The sequence below is a fragment of the Periplaneta americana genome, chromosome 4 (genome assembly GCF_040183065.1).
Source record: "Periplaneta americana isolate PAMFEO1 chromosome 4, P.americana_PAMFEO1_priV1, whole genome shotgun sequence".
NCBI classification, from domain to species: Eukaryota; Metazoa; Arthropoda; class Insecta; order Blattodea; family Blattidae; genus Periplaneta; species Periplaneta americana.
This window is the reverse complement of record NC_091120.1, coordinates 169,257,025-169,278,848: the sequence shown is the minus strand read 5'-3', so window position 1 is coordinate 169,278,848 and position 21,824 is coordinate 169,257,025. Positions and strand designations below refer to the sequence as shown.

The window sequence follows — 21,824 nt, the reverse complement described above, 5'->3', positions numbered from 1 at the left end:
AGAACTCCTAATAAAGAAAATCAGGAGAGAGGGAGTCTGTGCAGGAGATGAAAAGCTAGAATCACCAGAGAAGTACAGACCAAGGGAACTTTTAATTATTGTAGATGATATGAACCGATGTATTTTAAGAAGAAAGATACAAGAATTTTATACCGTTCAGAAAGAAGTTTCAACATTGAAGAAATTACTGAAGCTTGCGAGAGAAGCAATAATTTCCAAGGTTGGAGAGAAGAACTACGGAAAGTGATTCGAGACACGGGATTTAGGTTTAAAAAATGTAGAAATACAAGATGTATTTTGATTGAAAGAAATAATATTGTAGCATGGAGGACCAGTTATTTATGACAACGTTTGACGGAAGTTTGGCAACACCCCTATTCGGCAAGGTTCGTGGCCTGCTGTTTAACGTGGTGGGAGGAAAGCGGGTGGAATGGTGTGAGTACAGGCGTTAACTTTTCCAAGAACGACGACAGCGCTGAAGGGGCACAGATCCGATGATCCGACAATATATTCGCGAAGTTGTCAAAGGATAAATTGTAATGAAAGGGAATTAACATCACTATGTTTCCAAATAAGTGATAATTTGGCAGAAGCCGCCACTGTTATCACGCAAGCATGCAAACTAGTGATCAATAATTAATTATTTTAACACTTTGTTCTTACCCAAGGAAATCAAAGTCTATATTGGAATGTTCTGCCTGTATGAGCGACCATATTGCCCATTTGAAGTGTGATGCCAGAGCGAACTTGTTGACTTGAACGTACAGACGGCTGATGTCTTCTTCAGTAACAGTATCGCTCACGTCATCACTGGAAGTCTCTGAATTGCTTTTCCTAAATGTTTCTAAGTAGAATCGTAGCCAGCGACGTTGGAATTCCGGTGAAGGATAGGCAGTGTAGTCGACATCTGACACACCTGTGTCACAACAGAATAACAATTTAGTATACAAAGTGTCCATATAATAAGTACAGTTGTGGCAAAAAAACCGGACCGACCCTTGTAGCTGATTTCAGAGCCTTGTTCACTCAGAGCACAATAGACTGGTAACTAAGATTTTCGTGGTTCGAATCCTGCCTTGGAAGGAAACTTTTTTTTTGTTCTGTATTCAAATTTATTCCCAATACTTTTCGATTGCTAGTAAAATTCATGTTCTGGGAATAATAAGTTAATTAAGTAGTAAAATATCGCTGCAATCGAAAAGTATTGGGAATAAATTTTAATAGGGAACAAAAAAAAGTTTCCTTCTCAGGCAGGATTCGAACCACGAAAGTCTTAGTTACCAGTCTATCGTGCTCTGGAGTGAACAAGGCTCTGAAATCAGCTACAAGGGTCGGTCCGGTTTTTTTGCCACTACTGTACAGGCAAAGCACAATCCTATAATTTTGGAGTGAAAGTCTACAGAAGAGATTACCTGTGAAGTGGTTGAGTGGAAGAGTGGAACTCACTGCCATTATTATTATTATTATTATTATTATTATTATTATTATTATTATTATTATTATTATTATTATTATTGTCTTCATTTATACGATGATTTCATTAATTCATTTGTAATTCATTTTATTTAATTGCCATTATTTTAATTATCTCACTGTACTAATTTTAATAATTATTTGTATGTATTATTTGTATTTTGGTATCTATTCATTTTGTCATTACTGTTTATTTGTATTTATTTGTGTGCACATTTGTTATTCCTTGTACACTGTAAATCTTGTGCTAACTTTTATCTTGTGCTGAACTGTTATTGGCCCTAGGCTGTTGTACAGCACAATAAATATTAGTAAATCAATAAATAAATAAGTATATTATTATTATTATTATTATTATTATTATTATTATTATTATTGTTAGATGAGTCCGGGTTCCAGTCGAGGGGAAGGCGGAATTTTTCATTTCATCATAATTTCAGAGGTATCATCTATACCACTCCAACATTAAGTATGGTTTCTTTGTTGGGCACAAAAAAAAGGCGATCGGCGTGGTGCTGACCACATTAGCGACACCTGAGATCAAGAAAGCGTGGCAGTCCTACCTACCTGTCACCACGAAAACCTTTGCTTTTTCTTACATTCAGTTTTATAAGATTTTATTCTTTATTCTGTAAACATTTTTGCGAAAGACTTTATAGTAGGTCTAAAAACAATCTAATTTTCTCAGTTGTAATTTTATTGTTTCCATAATTTTCTTTTGTATTATCCATTCTGTAAGCTTTCAGTATTCCTCACATTTTTTGAGCTAGATCAACAGATATTAAAGTGCGCACATTCTTTTTTAGACTAAAGTATTATTATTATTATTATTATTATTATTATTATTATTATTATTATTATTATTATTATTATTATTATTATTATTATTATTAGATGAGTCCGGGTTCCAGTCGAGGGAAAGGCGGAATTCTTCATTTCATCATAATTTCATAGGTATCTACTACACCACCTCTTGGGCACAAAAAAGGCGATCGGCGTGGTGTTGACCACATTAGCGACACCTGAGATCAAGAAAGCGTGGCAGTCCTACCTACGGTAACCACGAAAACCTTTAATTTTAAAGGCATGTTGGTCCGTTAAGTACAATATAAATGAAAAGTGAGTTTAATACAGTCAATACTTAACAATACATTAAATCTTTATATTACAACAAGAGATAACATTTATACATAATGACAAACGTTTTCGCCAAATGGATTGGCATCTTTAGGTCAAGTAAAACATGTTAACATAAATGAACACTTGAATTTATCTAGTTAAAAACATTCGTTAAAAATTAAAATGTTATAAAAGGGATCAAATACAGTAATATGCCATTAAGACAGGTGGTAAAGTTGAATAATCCAGAAATCATGACGTATATAGGGGACGATGTATTGATAGAAGTATATGTGACGAAGGAGGAAGGCAAGACCTCTTCTAGTAGGCTATTGCTGGTACAGTTCCAAAAAGAGATGGAAGATGCTACAAAATAGAACGGTCGTGTTGCTGAGTATGGATAAAAGAGTGAAGCCAGGAGGTTAAGAAGAGGTTGGCTTAAGTCCATAGGAACGGCAGCACGACTAAAGTATTATTATTATTATTATTATTATTATTATTATTATTATTATTATTATTATTACCACCTATACATACAGATTATACGAGTATAAATATAGCCTAAGTGAACTTGTGAAATAATGCATGAAAATACGAAATGACAAATAGTTCTTCGTTACAAAATACAGAGTAGTTATTGGTTTGGTTTACCGACCTACGACATTGAATCGACCGCCTACTCCACTCCCCAATTCCCCTTGACGTAGGAGCGCCCATGCGTGTTGTGCAATTGTGCAATTATTGTTGAGTGGAGTTTCTTGCGAGTTACTGCAGAAAATGATTCACTATTTGTCTCTAGAGGAAAGAGTGTCTGTGTACAGACCCAGATAAAAAATTTGGGCCACCTGAGTTTTCCAAGTTCGCATGCGCAGTATGTTAAAACAAGAACTTGAAAAATTCAGGTGGCCCAAATTTGTTTCTGGGTCTGTACAAGACATATTGTAAGTATGAATCGGCTCGCCGGGTCTGTACGGAGTTTAATGAGAAATTCCCGAATACTCGACTGCCGATGAGGCAGACAATACATACAGTAAGTTAGTGAATAAACTTGAGAACACAGGGTCGGTATTGAACAAATAAGCTCTAAAAAATGCCACTTTTAACAGAGACTACAATGGCGCTATTCTCAAACGTTCGTTACAAAAATTCCTAAGAAAATAGATCAGCAGACTGGCATGTCTGTATCATCTACAAGAGACGAAACATGTTTTTTTCATCTTAAACCGTATCACTATACTCCAATGCATACTTTAGAAGGAGGCGATCCACGTTTGCGAATGAATTATTACAATTGGTTTTTAGATTCCGTAAAAGGTGGCGCAATTGGCACACATTCTGTGTTTTTTTTCTCATACGAGTCGTGGTTTCATATGAACGGCCTGTGAACCACATTGGTATGCAGAAAAACCCGTGATATTGCATTAAATCCCACACTATGATCAGTAAATTGGCGTCTTGAGTGCTAGAAGAATAATAGAACCCATAATTTACTCGTACAATGAATCCATTAATGTATCAGTCTAATCCATATACACTTCAGGAACTGAAAGAGAACAATGAGTTAGAAATTACAATAATTTCAGTGGAGAATTTGGAAGAGTGAACGAAAACATATGTACGCGATATTCTACTTGCGTGGGGCAAGTGAATCAACATTTTCAGCAATTGTTATAAGGTAAGTGTGTTGTAGTTCAATTGCGCTGTTACGGTACTAAATCTGTCGGCCACAACCGCAGTCCTCGCCGAGGACCCGCGCGCCAATACATCGGTAAACCAAAGCAATAACAACTTTGTATAATAATAATAATAATAATAATAATAATAATAATAATAATAATAATAATAATAACCCACAAGGTTGCAATCTATCAACTTCTGAAAGATTTTAAATGTAAACACAACATTATTTGGGCGTTTAGAGTGTCAGTTTTCCATACCGGAGATCTGATTTTAAATCCCGGCGAGTCCTGATGGGAATTAAAGTATGTCTGTTTCCCCGACCATAACTTCGTAACTTTTATTTTATGAAATGATTATATTATGCCGTGTAAGTACCGGTATCGTTGGTGCAAATATAGATTAATCTCGCGGTTGTGTATAAGACGATAAAATCATCTCTACTTTCGACGTGAAACCTAAACGAAGGGGAACGCAAGAATTAATGATGACATACCGCAATTTAAAGAAAAGTATAGTATTTGTATTCCGACATTACCTAAACACGCCTTAAATACTTTTGTTGCTGATCTTTTACAATATTGATGACTAGTGCGATTGTGCGCTAATGTTCTTGAAGTAATGTGAGGTGGATCAGGAGGGTCATTATATCTGAAGGAATGAACACATAACCAATTACAGGAGCGATAGTTCACCTGCAAATTCAGCGAAATGATTGCCGATGTCGAAGGCCTGATAATTGTAGTTGGAATACTCGTAGTCGATGAATGTAACGCTCTTCTTCTTGGCGTTGTGTATAACGTTGGCCAGCAGAAGATCGTTGTGGCAGAAGACGATTGGACTGCCCACGTTGCTGAGCACCTCTTTCAGCTGCGAAAACTCCTCCTCCAACGTGCTCTTCGAGGGGATCAGTTCCAAAAACCTGCAGCAATGAATATTGCATCAAGTCAAAATTTTGTACCGTCCCTAGTTCTCTAATTCGTGAAGTATCTGCCATTATTTATTATCCGTTTGAGAGTGTTCTTTGGTTACATAAAGCCTTGGTTTTTATGAACCAACGCATGTGACGTGCGAGGTGCGAGGCGAGAGATAGTGAGTGAGTGGTTTCTATAAGTGCGAGATGCGAAGTCTGCGCACCTCGCAGCTATAGAAACCACTCACTATCTCTCGTGTAGTCCGGATTTGTGCGAGGCGCGCCTAGCACCTCGCACGTCACATACGTTGGTTCAGAAAAACCAAGGCTTAAAGGTGAGCTTTTCTACACCCGGAATGAGTACTTATCACTGTTAACGTAGTTCCGTGTAAGTTTTAAGGACACTTGGTAGATTTTGTCAGCTGTCTGTGTGATTTACCTTACCTCAAAGGAAACTCAAATTTCTTTAGAACTTTAGCAGATAGACAAAATTTTCACCAGTCATAAAACAGACCCTGAAGATTGATTGTTACCCACAATAAGTAACTAGAATTATTTTCTTTCTGTCGGAAATAATGAAACACTGGAGTGACAATTTTTTTTTTTTTTCGTGTGGTACCATTTTCTCATAAATTATTTGTCAGAACTTAGACAATTTTTACACATTGTTTATTATTATACGACATTGTAGGTGAAATCTTTTTTGACATAAAGTCTTAATTGTTATTTTTAAATTTATTAACATAATCATGCTCTCTGATTGAGATTCTGGCTGATATGTACATCTATTATCTTGGCAGTACATTTCACTTGACGATATGTGTCAGAGAAAGAACAATAATTGTTTGTATGCATCTGAAATCTGACTAATGTAGTATGTAGCTAGTCGGCGATGTATGCAGTGGAAGGGAAAGAGACTGGCCACCCTATCCCATTATCTCTTGGACTAGTTGCCTCATAAATACACCACTTATGAGCTTCAGACCACTTTCGAACAGTTGACTAAACAACAACGTAATCATAATTTTTATTTAGAGGGTTCGGAATCACTTATCTTCACAATGTTAAATTTCACCAAGTTTATGACCCATTTTCTCAGTAACCTTCATATGTAGAAAGATGAAATTTTTACCACATATTACTGAAAGCCTATTGATGATTTAGACATAAGTACATTTAGTTATTGTAAAAACTTTACAAATTAAAAATTTTTATTATGGAACTGAATTTTGGAAAGAAAAAAGGAGAGAATTAATTTTTTTATTTTTAAACTATCCAACATAGAAACATTTGCTGTGTTAAAAGTAGGACATACTTATAGAGAACATGTGGTAAAATTTTGAGCTTTGTATCTTGGGTAGAAGCTGAGATAATCGGTCTTATGTTTAAAAAATGTAATTTTTGAGAAACTTCAAAGTGACAAGAAACAATGTGTTAATGTTATGGTTTATTTAACGACGCTCGCAACTGCAGAGGTTATATCAGCGTCGCCGGATGTGCCGGAATTTTGTCCCGCAGGAGTTCTTTTACATGACAGTAAATCTACTGACATGAGCCTGTCGCATTTAAGCACACTTAAATGCCATCGACCTGGCCCGGGATCGAACCCGCAACCTTGGGCATAGAAGGCCAGCACTATACCAACTTGCCAACCAAGTCGACCGACAAGAAACATCAATTGACAGGTGCAACATAAATAAAAAAAGATAAAAAAGACTGTCCAATTTTCAAAACAATAAGTGTCATATATCATTGTAATCCCTGAAGTCTGCAGAATAGGCCTACAATGAGATAAAATAAAATTTCAAAATTTCGTCATTTTTGAGGTTCAGAACCCCCTTAAGTGAATTGACAATTTAAGAACGATAATTAAGACTTTACGTTAAGAAATCTTCCACCTACAATGTGAAACTACTAATAAACAATGTGTATAAAAATTTCAATAATTTCTGTAAATAGTTTCTATGAAAATTACAGCAGACGAGAAAACAACAAAAAAATTAAAAATTGTCACTCCATATTTTAATTATTATCAACCGAAAGAGAATAATCCTAATTACTTATTGTGAATATTAATCAATTCAGCAGAGTCTGTTTTACGAATGGTGAAGATTTTGTTTGTCTATCTGCTATAGTTCTGGAGAAAATTCAATTTCTTTTGAGGTTCCTAAGGTAAAGCATATGGAACAGCTCGCAAACAATACTGAGTATCCTTACCGACCTTGAAGTCTTCAAAATCTTTGCAAAAATGCAACAGAAAATTCTTGAACTATCAGTCATAGAGGAACAATTCTACAATAATAATTACCCAGCGTCATTGTAAATCAGTTGCAATATATTATACATTCACACATGTAATAACAGTAGCATTCCTCTTTCCTGGAGTTGGTAATGTCGACAGAAATAAACAGTAACAACAATCGGACATAGCATATCGTGTGTTCACTCTCTGAAGGCGCTAGTGTCATTTGACACTTTACGATCTTATCTCAAGAGACAAAAATAGGGTAAGGTTGCGTATATCGCACCACTAGCATTTATAATTTTTATTGAACAATACAATTTTTATATTCTGCATTTCTTTACAGAAATACATTCCCAGAACATTTACCTTTCATGTAAAAAAATCCTTGAATTTGATTTAATATTTCTGAAGTAGAATGACATTTTCGAAACACTTGTCAGTGGTGCCATTTAGGCACTAGTTTCCTAAATAGCACCTGCGGTTTCTTAAATCGCACCTCTTTAACTGCAGGGAACAGGATGAAGGAAAGCTTTTAATATTGAACATTTTGAACAGTATTTAATATGAATAATGTAATAAATGCAAATTACAAATTTATTGAAATTAATGAAAGAGAGTAGCGCATCTTCAAATGAAAATGAAAAATAGAGCATAAATTACGTAACATTTAAACTTCCTGAACGCGTTTTTTATTGTTACACATTTGCCATGTGCTTTATCAGGCAGTTCAAACTGTAAACTGCGTCACCTTTTCTCCACGATTATCTCGAAGCCACCTAAGAACTGCTTCATGATTTAGCTGTCTGAAATGGTTTCAAGATAGAAACATCTAAAGGCTGGGCCTCTGAGTATTATGACGAGGAAGCTGAAATAGGAGCACATCATTTTCCCGAGATAATCTAGCTTCTAATTTTTTGGAATGGTTCGTATAGGTGGACATACAGAAGCAGCACTTTTTTCTCTGGCAGGTTTGAGTGGCAAATAAAATGTTTGAGCTATTCGACAAATAGTTCACTATTGATGTAACCTGAATCAGAGCAAACAAATAACGATCCTGGAAGAACATCAGCTGATAATGTAGGATGCACTGTTTGACGTTTAAAAATTTTCATATGTGGCACAAAATATCTGGTGCGCTTGTACAACACACACTTGTTGTCTTAACGCCCTTTTCACCATTTGATATTGCACCCACCTGATGCATTTCTCGTTCAGTTAACATTTTTGGGCCTTCTTTTGTACGGCTAGAATTGCTACAGTTGCTCATATCGCACCGGTGCGAATTAGGCACCTACAAAGTGGTGCGAATTAAGAAACTACGTCATAAGTTATTTCCTTCATTCTAGCCTATAATCACCACATGTTCGAAAATCGTACTAAGTTAAATGTTCTTTAATATTTATTTTAACCAATAACATCTTAAGATTATGGATTCCTTTGCATACATATCCGTTATTTAGTTACAAAATGTTAGCTAAATTTACATCCACCTGAGCGATTATATTAAATACTCTATCACCATGTTGCTAGCACAAAGAAGTGGCAGAAATCAAGTGACGTGGTGGAAGTTCATATGGTAGATTGTAACAATACCACTAGATGCTACACTACTACAGTAACTTGTTTTAAATTAGCAGTGGTGCCATTTAGGAAGCGGTGCGATTTATGCTACTCTACCCTAAGAATATACTCGTAGGTACGTTTTTAGTCTTCAAAACTATTGTACCAGAAGCAGTGTATTGTTTGTTGCTACATAATGGCGCGATATTCATAGTTTTCCTGAAAGTTGCCACCAATATATTTACTATCCGCGCAGCAGCTCCACAACCATGCTTGGAATGTAGTGATGACCTTAATTGCAACAAGGGAAAGCTGTGTTTGGTTGAAAACAACAATTCTGTTATCATAACTTCAAAAGAATTATTCACCGTAACTTTCAATATGGCATGCTGATTATTTCCTGCATGGGATAAGTTTTCCATACGAACTGGAATGTGTCCTCACTAACACCAGCAACAGACAGACTGATTGCGGTTTGACTGAGTAGCTGGAAACAGAGTGACCGAAACTAGCCGATATGGAAAAGAATATAATAGAATCTTGAGGACAAAGCCAGAAATGTTGGTCTGAGGATGAATGATACAAAGACGAAGATTATGAAGGTCAACACAAGGCATCGGATAGAACCGAGAGTGAATGGCGAGGATATAGAGAAGGTAATACAGTGAAGCCTCGTTAATCCTGATCCCGATAAGCCGGACTTCGCTTAATCCGGACAGACGAAAAAACTATGAGTTTGGAGAAATTAAAGAACCTTGTTTTAAGACTTTTATACATTAGAACTATGGAATTACAATATTACACCTGTAGTATTAAAAATAAAGAAAATCCCAGTTTGCATTAAAGTAATTAAACTATACAAACAAATATTATTATGGATTACACAAACAAAGGTTTAAAGTATAAGAGGCGAAACGAGAATGCAAGGTTTTCAATGTGGCTAGAAGTCAACAATCGCATTCGTCATATAATTCCGTAACAGCTAAGAATATTTGCCTATGCCCATTAAATTACACCATAATAAACGTGTTTTGTTTTTATTTTGGTAGGTTATTTTACGACACTTTATCAACATCTCAGGTTACTTAGCGTCTGAATAAGATGGTGATAATTCCGGTGAAATGAGTCCGGGGTCCAGCACCGAAAGTTACCCAGTATTTGCTCATATTGAGTTGAGAGAAAACCCCGGAAAAAACTTCAACCAGGTAACTTGCCCCGAGTGGGAATCGAATCCAGGCCACTTTGTTTCGCGGCCAGACGCGCTAACCGTTACTCCACAGGAATCTTGAGAACAAAGCCAGAAATGTTGGTTTAAGGATGAATGATGCAAAGACGAAGATTATGAAGGTGTTTTGTTACTATAAACGGAGTTTTAATGCACATTTTACTGTTTTTAGGTTATTTCAGTTAATTCGGACTTTCATTAAACCGATCAACTTAGCCCAATTGGTCCGGATTAACGAGTTTTTACTGTACTGTACATACCTCTGTAGTGGTCACTCAGGACAAAGGAATAGACGCCGCAAGACAAACGTGGCTTTTATTCAGCTCTACCCGCTGTGGAGGATGAAGGAGGTTTCAAAAACAACCAAATGTCACATATTTAGTACAAACGTAAAAATCGTGTTATTTTTTTTAGATAGGTTATTTTACGACGCTTTTTCAACATCTTAGGTTATTTAGCATCTGAATGAGAAAGGTGATAATGCCAGTGAAATGAGTCCGGGGTCCAGCACCGATAGTTATCCAGCATTTGCTCATAGCCCGTGTTGTTTTATTTGGGTTATTTTACGACGCTGTATCAACATCTAGGTTATTTAGCGTCTGAATGATATGAAGGTGATAATGCCAGTGAAATGAGTCCGGAGTCCAGCACCGAAAGTTACCCAGCATTTGCTCATATGGGTTGAGGGAAAACCCCGGGAAAAACCTCAACCAAGTAACTTGCCCCGACTGGGATTCGAACCCGGGCCACCTGGTTTCGCGGCCAGACGCGCTGACCGTGTTGTTATACTGGTGCGAAACATGAGAAGTCACCACCGAGATTACCCACAGCCAGTAGATATTCATCAACAAGTGTTTACTAAGAATATTCGAATCTTCTGACCAAATGTTATCTTCAACGAAGATCCTTGGAAGCAAAGGGAAGAGGAACTCATTGCCACTCAAATCAAGGAGAATAAATGGAGGTGAATCAAAGAATATTCTTCAGAAGGGCCAGGACGCCATATACTCCATACGGATACAAGCCTTGTTCTGAAATTCCCACAGAAAACTATGTATATCGTGAAGGAGTATGGAGGAGGAAGCGAGAAAGGAGGGAAAGATATGGCGAGGGCCTAAAGTCCTAGTTTGCCATAGTGCGTTAGAGCTCCTTCGTCGAAACCATATATTTTATATACAATATCTCTGATATAATGTTGCCAGCGGAAACCATTTTGCACGAGAAATCTAAGGGATTATTTCCTTCTTCTATGCGTCAACGCTGCACTCGCTACTCATTCGTCCACACACTTTTCTTTACCCATAAAATACTTCCTTTCCAGTCAGTTAAAAAACGGTAAACAAACCAGAACTTAAAGAGTCAACGTTACCGTCCCAAGGAAAATGAAAGTAGAGACCACAAAATTTTAAATGATATCCGAATGAATCAACTTCCTTGGAGTGACCACATCATAGGATGGAGATCCAAAGATTATCTCCGCAAGTTATGAATATTGGTCTTGCTCAGGAAGAAGGGAGAGAGAACGGCCAAGGGAAAGCTGGTGTGGTGGAATAAGGAATTTATAAACTAGGTACACAATAGGAATTGTGGCTGGATCGTAATGAATTGAAAAAAGGAATAGGAAAAAGTATACACATGTTATAAAATAATAGATATTCATATTATATCAGTAGATATATGAATGTTGCTTTGAACAAGTTCTCAAGATCAGCTCTTCGTAAATTATACGGTAGCATATCGTATCACTTCACTACTTACGAATACAGTAATTTAAAATATATGTTTTGGTCGTTGATAGCAGCTAACAGTATTATGAAAGTAAATAGTTCAAGTGGAACTAAACGCTATTATCTATATTCGCCCGCCAGTGCCCAAGCAACTAATGTTGCGTGAAATCCATTTATTATAGAAGACCGGACATGCCTCTTAAATAATTTATCACTAGAAGCGAACATATATTGTGACTTTACAATTTAATACAACTTACATCTACAAAACAGTAAAATTTTCATTTTGCTCTCTTTCCGTAACGGCTAGGATTGTCAATTTTACAAAGCAGTTCATATAGAAATCCTTAAGTTCTAAATTTGTTGTCTCTACAGAACGCATAATTATACAGATAGACATACTGTCTCATAAGTAATGTCGTTTTTAGAGCAAAATTTTAGTTGGAGTGTGTTGTGACAAAAAAATAATCTAATCTTCAAAGTAAAGGTCACTGTCCTTAGATTGTTATGGTCTTGAGTCATTTTTCAGCGAGATTTTTTATCCAGCGACGATACCCGTTTCTGGTTTTCCATGTGAAGAATTTGGTGATACCTATTTCAACGACACATATTTTGGTAATTTCTTTCATGCAGGAAGTGGGCCATGGATCAAAACAGATGGTAATCTGAAGACGCAAGATCAGGGTTATATGCCGGATATGGTAGCAACACAGTCTAGTATATACAGTCACGAAGCTTGAGTTGTTGAGGGTGCTAGGAACAATAGACTGTGCAGGTACTATTTCGCATTGTCTGTAATGAGGCGATATTAGCGAACCTAGTGGTTAGCAACTATCTATGGATGCATATTTACTACGTATTGAGCTTCGTGACTGTATATACTAGACCAGGGGTCGTCAGCACAGAGCACGCTGGGGCTAGCCTCTCTTACCCGCGGAAAACGCAGTGCACTATAGTGCTCTCGTAGCTGCTAGCGGGTATGCTCTCTATCTCTATCTCTCCCTGTTGCACGACAGTGTACACGGTACGGCACCGCGTACCCATTGCACATTTCAGCGAGTGCTGACGACCACTGTACTAGACTGTGGTAGCAGTTCAATTGCTCCCAACTCCTGAATTTTTTCCATGTTTGTTCGAGCGGTATGAGGTCTCTCACTGTCTTATTTCAAGAGAATTCTATTTAGATTAACTAATGTCGAGTACCTCTCTCTCTAACCTTCATGAACTCGTTCTAGCTGTTGAGAATAAAGCTCCTCATCGACTGCACGTCCGTTTGGAAAAAAAAAAAAAAATCAGTGAATCACACCTTCAAAATTCCATTACTTTGAGGACGAAACAGTTTTGTTTAACAGTGGATTTAGCAGGCTGAACGAGGATCGAGCCACTGTTTTGAGGTGTTAGAATTGCGGTAATATACTCATCTTTCATCAAATCTAACAATTCTCCTGATAAATCTATCATCCATGGGATTAGCGATAAGCTGACAACAGATATCGACACTGCGATGAGCCTGTTTCTGTGTCAATTCATGAGGTACAGATCTATAATTACTGTATGATTTTTAAGCGTCTTAATGTGGCGATGTATTGAATTTTTTGAAGCACCAAGTTCTTTTGACAACCTAGGAGTACTTTTTTTATGTAGCTTTTCTTGTAAACCCCTGCGTGTATACTTAATATTCCATTATTCCATACCTTGGGTCTTCTGGGACATTGCAAATCTTTCAAGTCTTCTCCATTATTGAAACGCTGGAACCATCGCTGTGCTATACGCTCACTAACGACACCTTCACCCTCTACTTTACATATTTTTGAGCCTCGATAGTAGCTTTATAATCTTGTTTCGAGTAGTGTTTCAGAAGAACTCTAATATTAAACTTTATCACCTCCATTTTATATTCTTTGTATTAACAGACATTGACGACTGTCACATTGCTGACAATACGCAATGTAAATTTCAATGTCCTACTAAACAAAATCATTAGATCTTACAAAACACGAAACTTACGAAACCGACATTAATTATAAGACGACGTAATATAAAAACAATTACGTTTTTCTGACAGAAACATACTTTGAGAAATACTGTTTATTTTATAATTGGTTATTTTAATGACGCTATAATATATACTATGTAGTGCCAATGAAATTGGTGATAGCGACATAGTAGTAATTGGCGAGATACGTTCCGGCATTTGCCATTGGATTACCTGATAACATTCACCTTACAGTTAGAGAGAATTCTTGGGAAAATCGAACCAGGAAATCATTCCAAGCAGGATTCGAACTTACGCCCGAACACTGTCTCTGTTCAGTAGGCAGTCGCACTACCGCCTAACTACGCCTGTGACACTACAGTCTAATATCCATTACTGATGATACTCACTTTACAGATCTTCACTAAAATTTACAGATCTTCATTATAAATTCCAATTGGACTCGTCGTTCTCGAAACTAGATCCCCAGCGTAAAAAGTCGAAGCTCTAGATATTTGTGTGAAGATGAGGTAATAATTTGCATTAAATCGGAGAATATTTTGCAAAGGCAAATCTTCAGTTTCCTATACTACAAATGAAGAGTCGATAGGGATTTCCCCCTCTTGTCGGATAAAAATGACGCGTCTCGTCTCTTGAAAACGCGGCTTTAATCCCTGCCAGACTCGTCTTACATTCGTGAGGCTTCTGAAGAGTTTCTGTCGCTCTAGTGTTCAAGGAATTCAGGACATTCTGTGCAGTTCTTCCAGGCTTCGAATCCAATGCCATGTTATCGCGACTACATTTAGTAAGTGTCGTATTTTGTTTCACACGAAAATATTTTATTTGTCTCTCTAATTGTAATAGAGAAGCAGACGAAATGAAACCAAAAAGCCAGAATAATGTTACAAGTTTTTACGTTCGTCTGCATGAAACATTTCCCTCCACACAATTTGGATAACAAAAATATCTTTTCCGGGTTATATTGTCAGATTTTGGATGGGGTGGGTTTGACCCAGATTATAACAACCGTGCTATAACCGATCCTTGCAAATTTTCTCAAAGTTATTGATTTTCGTTCCGTGTGTGTATATATATAAAGTATCCAATATTTTAGAAGATGCTAGTATGCATCAAAACAAGAACAAGAAAATAATGTCTAATAAACATGGGTCCTACAACACACACTTTCTGAGATCTGAACACTTGTTCATAGGATGTACTCAATGTGACGTCCATTCATAGCAATGCATTCTTCTGCCCTTCGGGGTAAGGAATCACTCACTCTTTGAAATTGATCTGGTTCCTTCATGTGTCCCCATAACCAAAAAACTAGGGGATTTAGGTTTGAGGAACGAGCAGGCCAAGATGTGGGGCTTCCCCGACCAATCCAGCGGTCCTGAAGTGTCATCGTCAGGTGTTCACGCACATTGCGGAGGAAATGTGGTGGTGCGCCATCGCGCATGATCCACATCTTTAGTCTCTGCTGACATGGCACATTCTCCATCAAGGTAGGCAATACGTTAATAATAAAGTCTGAAAGTCTCTGTGGTAGGACGTATAGCCCTATTAATCTATCACCAGGAACGCCTGCCCATACATTGATTGAAAATCGGTGCTGATGCCTTGTTTCTTCAACTGCATGGGGATTTTCATCAGCTCACACATGCTGATTACGAAAATTCACATCATCTCTGCTGAACCTCGCTCATATCCGCAACCAGACTTTTGTTTTCAGTATTACTTACGACGTATTATTATTCCATGCCAGGGATGTCAACTACGGTAAGATTATCTGGTAGTCTGCTGTATTGTAGAGCAGAGAAATCCATTGTCATAAATGGACGTCACATTGACCATCTCCTATGAACAAATGTTCAGATCTCAAAAAGTATGTGTTGTAGGACCCATGTTTATTAGACATTGTTTTCTTGTTTTGATGCATACTATCACTTCCTAAAATAGTTGATACTTTTTAACACCCTGTATATATATCCTATATAATAGTCTACTCATATAACATCAGCTTATATGATGGCAAATATGCCCCATCCCCAACCAATCTCTAAGCCAGGAACGTACATTCCTTCTCCCCCACCTTGTTAGAAAATACCTTTCCTTCTCCATTTTATGCCCCGAGTATCGATCGGGCCATTATTGACTATTCTCCTGAATTGGGGCAATTCCTCCTGCCTGTAGTTTTCCTAGACACTAAGACAAATATCAGGATGAGCCTTAAAAAATGGGCCACAGATCTACAAAATTCCCCCTCCCCACACACAAATTTCAGCATTTTCCAAGTTAAAGCCTTCAAAATCTGGGCTTTGGATTTCGCTTGTACTTCCAGGGCGAGCTTACTCGATCGGCACTCTTCCAGTGCAAGTGCTCGGTTCTCTCATCTAGCGAGGGCAGCGACGTCTCCTCTCTCCACTCACTGTCCAGGCTTTTAACATTTTGAGCAACTCTGTCCTGCTGATCGTACTCGCGACATTGCTCTTCTTCATGTGGTAGTTATTAGATTACGCCTATTTTCACCTTTTCCTCGTCAAAATTCTCTCAAGCTTCTTCAATGAAACGCTGAAAAAGGAAATGAAACAAATGATCAATCGGCTTGGAAAAAAAATAGAATTCCAAATTTCAGTGCAAGGATGCGTGATCGCGTAGGCTATCTTTTAATTGTTTCTTCTTGCATTTCCCCTTCATTCATTCGTTCCTTCGTTAGTGCATTCATTCAGAAGTGTACTCATTCTGCTTGTAGTATTTATTTAATCTTTAAATTCAGTCTTATTTAGCCTAAAAATAATGTACCAAAAATAAAGACATTTATACAGGGACATCACTTTATTTTTACCAACATTTTTAACATTAACCTGGCTATACTCGGAAACACTGTTGCCCCCTTCCATTACAGGAGTTTGATGTTACTAGTGCAATATGTAAACAAATCATTTTACTGGGTATAGGAGGAGAGAAAAGTAGTGTATCCATTTATGTTGTAGGGAAATACGATATTACGATTTTCAGTTTGATCATCACTTTTACGGAATTTATCAAAATTAGTGCCGAGGTCATGGAAAGCATGGGGCTGTACCTCCATGCCCCCCAAATGCCTTCATGGCATGTTACGGGGATACCTATTACCTTTTACAGTAGAGTAGTAACATTTTTTTTTTTTTTCAAAAACTCAACTTTTCAGGCGGCTATGTTCGTTATGTAATGTCTACTTTATTTAGCATATTAATTATTGATGTTAACATGCAATATAGAGAGTCCACACCTGTGGAGTAACGGTCAGCGCGTCTGGCTGCGAAACCAGGTGGCCCGGGTTCGATTCCCGGTCGGGGCAAGTTACCTGGTTGAGGTTTTTTCCGGGATTTTCCCTCAACCCAATACGAGCAAATGCTGGACCCTGGACTCATTTCACCGGCATTATCACCTTCATTTCATTCAGATGCTAAATAACCTAGATGTTGATACAGCGTCGTAAAATAACCCAATAAAATAAAAAAAAAATACAATATAGAGACTGCATTTAAATTGAGGGGCTCATAAGTAAAGGGCTGTAAGTGCACTTAAGTTACTGTTGAGAAAATGGGGTTTAAATATTTAAGCTTTCGTAAAATCGGTGAAATTTTTATTTAAATTTTAATGTGTGATGCGATTAAAATATCCCTTTGCCACTAAAATTTTAGATACTTTTTCTTACACTGGGTGCACTTAACTCATGTTATTACAAATGTCACTAGCATTCCTTTGCTTCTAGCCACCTCAATTCAAAAAAAGCTAATCTGAATTTTTTAACAAGTTGCTGAAAATGGTTGCCGTTCATTACAATGCAGGCTTCAATTCAGTACGCATATTATTAAAAACATTTTGAAGCATATTCTATGAAATTGAATTTATCGTTTCTTGAATATAATTTTTAGTACGATATTATTAATATAGGTTCTTTCTTCTATAGAAAACGCAATCATATTTATGAAACACACTATACACTGCAGTGTTTACTTCACTACTTCGAATGCAACAGCGGCCGTAAGTTTGTGTGTCTGAGGGGAGCAAGGACATTAGTGAAGAGGTGAGAGTGAAGTACATTCAGAAATGCAGGTACAATAAAAATGCAAGTAAAAATAAAATGATCCAAGAAATTTCATATAATCCTCTGTCAATTCACTTTTTCCTAACGACAGTGCCACACAGTAAAACCCGCGGTATATTCCAGCATCAGTATAAACGACGGCGTTATATCCAGGGACGGTGTACCTTCTTGCCAGAACATTCTGTTTATTTAGTACTGTGTGTATACATACGTAACTAGTTTTTAATTAATGGGAAATTAAATTAATTTAGTAATAATAATATTTTTACACTACTAAGCTTTGTCTTTGGAGGAAATGAATGACAAGTTCTTGATAGCGGATGATCATAGAAAGAAGTGTTATCCCTTCCGGGTATCGAAATTTCGATCTTCTACCGGAGCCACTACGTCACGTTCGTGAGGTCAGATTGTGGGGAATTCCATGGCCGAAATAGCAGCACAGTATAACAACGGCGCGCGGTCTTCAGATGCGAGCAGCAGTGAAGTGCGTGATGTTCCGTATGTTCTGCGCGATCTTATTTGGCAGTCATGAAGTTCAGTTGTTTTAAACACATTTCTAGCGCGCCGGATGTTTCTTGTTAAAATATCTTTGGGCATTATCTGAACATCCAAGATTATTCAGTGCCACAGCAAATATGAGGATGACTGATGGCTGTGAAACAACAAGTAACAGAAGTAGGCCTACCTGGAGACATCCAGATCCATAAGATTTTTTTTTTCTTCGTCGTCAATGATGGAGAAATTACAATACATGCCTTTGTTTTTTATGTTAGAAGGTTAAAAATCAAATTGACAATGAATTTTTAAGGACGGAAGCAATTCACAACACGGCTCCTTGCAGATAAGGACAAAGTGGAGGTTCTACGTCTTAGATTTAAGGCATGATAACAATATGTCTGTGGAATGGGTTTGTGAGTAATATAAAAATTTACATCTTGGAAGTAGGTTACTGGCACTTCTTCTTCTTCTTATTCTTATTCTACGGTTAGGCTTATCTCTTTAAGTTTGATCTTTCCTACACAACCTTCCAGGCAAGGCAAGCGTTGCTGATAGCTACGCTACCCTCTGAGGAGCGCTGAGTTCATTTTGCGTGATTCTATGCGGTTCACTGGATGATGGTGAAAACGTGCGATCGTTAGAAGTTGAAGGATTGCATGTATTTAACTGCTGTTTACCTTCACTATCACTACCACTGTTTGAAGTGGCAACTGGAGTATCTGGAATTGGAAGACACTCTCCATGGAACACTGGTTGTATCGCGGATGGTGTATTTGGTTGTTGAATAGTCCTTCCCCCCCCCCCCCAGGGGAGACGTTTTAGCTGTTTGTGACGAAGCTGCTTTTCTTTCTCCAAAAATTACGTCTCCACATATGTAATAAAAAATTGTTAGGATTGTTCACACATGTTTAGGACATTATCACAGCAGTTCTGACTTCACATGAACACGTTATGGTAAAAATAGGTAAGTCACTGAACGAAAACCGGAAATAATGCAAAACGGATCACCTCCGGACAAACACACTATCTCAAACGTGGCAAGTGCAATAACGTGATTCACAGGTACGCGGTATGTGTCACATAAGACAACTAAAATTATCTCGAAAGCAGGGCAGTGGTGAAGTTCAACGTTTCGTGTTGCAGTGTGTTGCGTATTTTACTGTCGATGCAGCACACAGTGACGTTTCATCGTATAACACTAAAACGAGAGCCTACAAATGCTATTCGATGGGAGTAGGCTACGTGCCGGCACCGGGTTTCTCCTTCTCACTTCCTCACCATTATCATCCTCACCTATTCCTACACTACACTTCCACAAACACTTACATATACACTCACCCTAGTACACGGCATAATTCTTCACAGATACACATCATGCATAACATGGCCCGCCGAAGTGGTGTGCAACTTGAAAATGGGTCACAGTCCTGCCATCTATCCGCAATATGTGGAACCCGTGCGTGCGAAAGCGGGTAGGTGGATGAGTGAGTGTGCGTTCGCGTTTGTGTGTGAAATATGGTTTCAAAAGTTTTTCAATACGATTTGCTTGATGTATAAATGTCAGAGTACAAAATGATTAAGTACATCTGATTGAGGTTCTGGCTGATTTATGTAGCTCTATTATCAGGCAGTATATCTCACTTGATGATATGTTTCAAAGGAAGAACAATTGAAGGTTAAAAAAAAAAAACAACCACAGTTCAAAAGCACACATTTTCAGGAAAAACAAAAAAAACTATCTGGCGTGGGTGTTGTTGACATGAAATTCATCATGTCATTTCTTAAAGTGTTGCAGAAACGTGGGAAACTTAAGTACATTTATAACTTAAATTGCCTCTTAGTAATACATGTGTAAATACAGGTAACTGTGGACAATGGTTGTTTTAAGAAAAAAAAAATACTCTGTTGTGGTTGAAGTGTGCCTTTCTTTTAATCTTCTTCTTTATTATAGCCTGTTTCTTCTCCTTTCGTTGCTTACGAATCTTCCATGGAGTTACTGCTGCACTTGAAGATGACTCCATAACTAATACAACAATTCTCGTGTCGAAGTATTTTTCTCTGAGGTGGTTTTTTCCGCGTACGTAAGAGGCAGTAGGCCTACTGGCAATCTACTACACTTTAAAATTGTATGCATACATGTTTCATGATGAAATGACTGGGATATTGTAAATGCTACTATCGTCCTGGTTGGACAATGACTGTTCTTACAAAAAATCTTTGGACTATGGTTGTTTTATGAAAACCACTGAAAATATTCACTCCTATAATATAGACCTATGGTGTTTTTCCCCCTAATAACTAATTCAGTAGATGACCGCTACCATATGCTTATCATATGGTTAATATCTCAAATTTGCATTTTTTAGACTATGGTTCTTTAAGAAAAAAAACTTCAATTGTCTGTATACACCTGAAATCTGATTAGTGTAGGCCTAATATGTTACTAGTTAGCGTTGTATGCAATGAAGGGGGAAAGGAACTGGCACTCAACTCCTTTATTTCCTGGCTTAGTTGCCTCATGAGTATCACTTATGAGGTTCAAGCCTATCTTCTGACAGTGACTAAACAACAACAATATGATTATGAATTCTTAGTAAAGGCTAGTCCACAATAAACCGGGAACAGAAACGACAACGAGAACGAGAACGGAAATATTGTTAAAATAAATGTATTTAAATGTGAGCATTCACAATTAACTATTGTATATGCTCACATTTAAATACATTTATTTTAAGAATATTCCCGTTCTCGTTCTATTTGTCGTTTCCGTTCCCGGTTTATTGTGAACCAGCCTTAAATGTCGATCTGTTGACTCTTCCCATAGGACCCACCTGGCCTGCTTTTCGGCGTCCTCGAAGCGCAAAGGCATGATGTCCAGGAACTGGCGGATCTTGAGCCACATGCTGGGCTCCCGGGGTGCTTCGGCGCCGTCGTCTACCTTGTGCATGAGGGCCATCATGCGCGCCACCAGCGGGAATATTTCCGGGTCGCGACATGACGTCGTGTTGAGTATCACACCCGGCACATACTCGTACGCGTGACCATTCACGAACGTGGCGTACAGACGTGGCGCGTAGCCGGCGTCGTGCAGGATCTGTGAACCAGGTAACTGCTTTAAAAAGTGTCACTCCACGACATAGCATGGCTTGAGCTATGAAACCCTGTAAGATAAAGAGATGGCTGGAAGAAAATGCAGGATTGAGTAACTATAAGCCATATTTTATGACGATAAACGAAGACAAACCTTCACACAAGAACTCTTCGCAAAGGTTTAGTTCACACTGAGATTTTCTTCAACAGGTTACATTGTGATGTT

At 37.7% G+C, this 21,824-nt stretch overlaps 1 protein-coding gene across 3 annotated transcripts in view; it reads right to left on the bottom strand.

Annotated features, from left to right (window-relative positions):
• Positions 1-21,824, bottom strand: part of eas (ethanolamine kinase 1) — a 122,897-nt gene that overhangs the window by 9,986 nt on the left and 91,087 nt on the right. For all 3 annotated transcript variants that reach the window (XM_069824294.1, XM_069824295.1, XM_069824296.1), the window contains exons 4-6: positions 21,340-21,602; positions 4,965-5,191; positions 664-916 (exon numbers count right to left, since the gene is read on the bottom strand). In XM_069824294.1, coding sequence (XP_069680395.1) covers positions 664-916; positions 4,965-5,191; positions 21,340-21,602 — 743 coding nt within the window. The remainder of the gene's footprint in view (positions 1-663; positions 917-4,964; positions 5,192-21,339; positions 21,603-21,824) is intronic.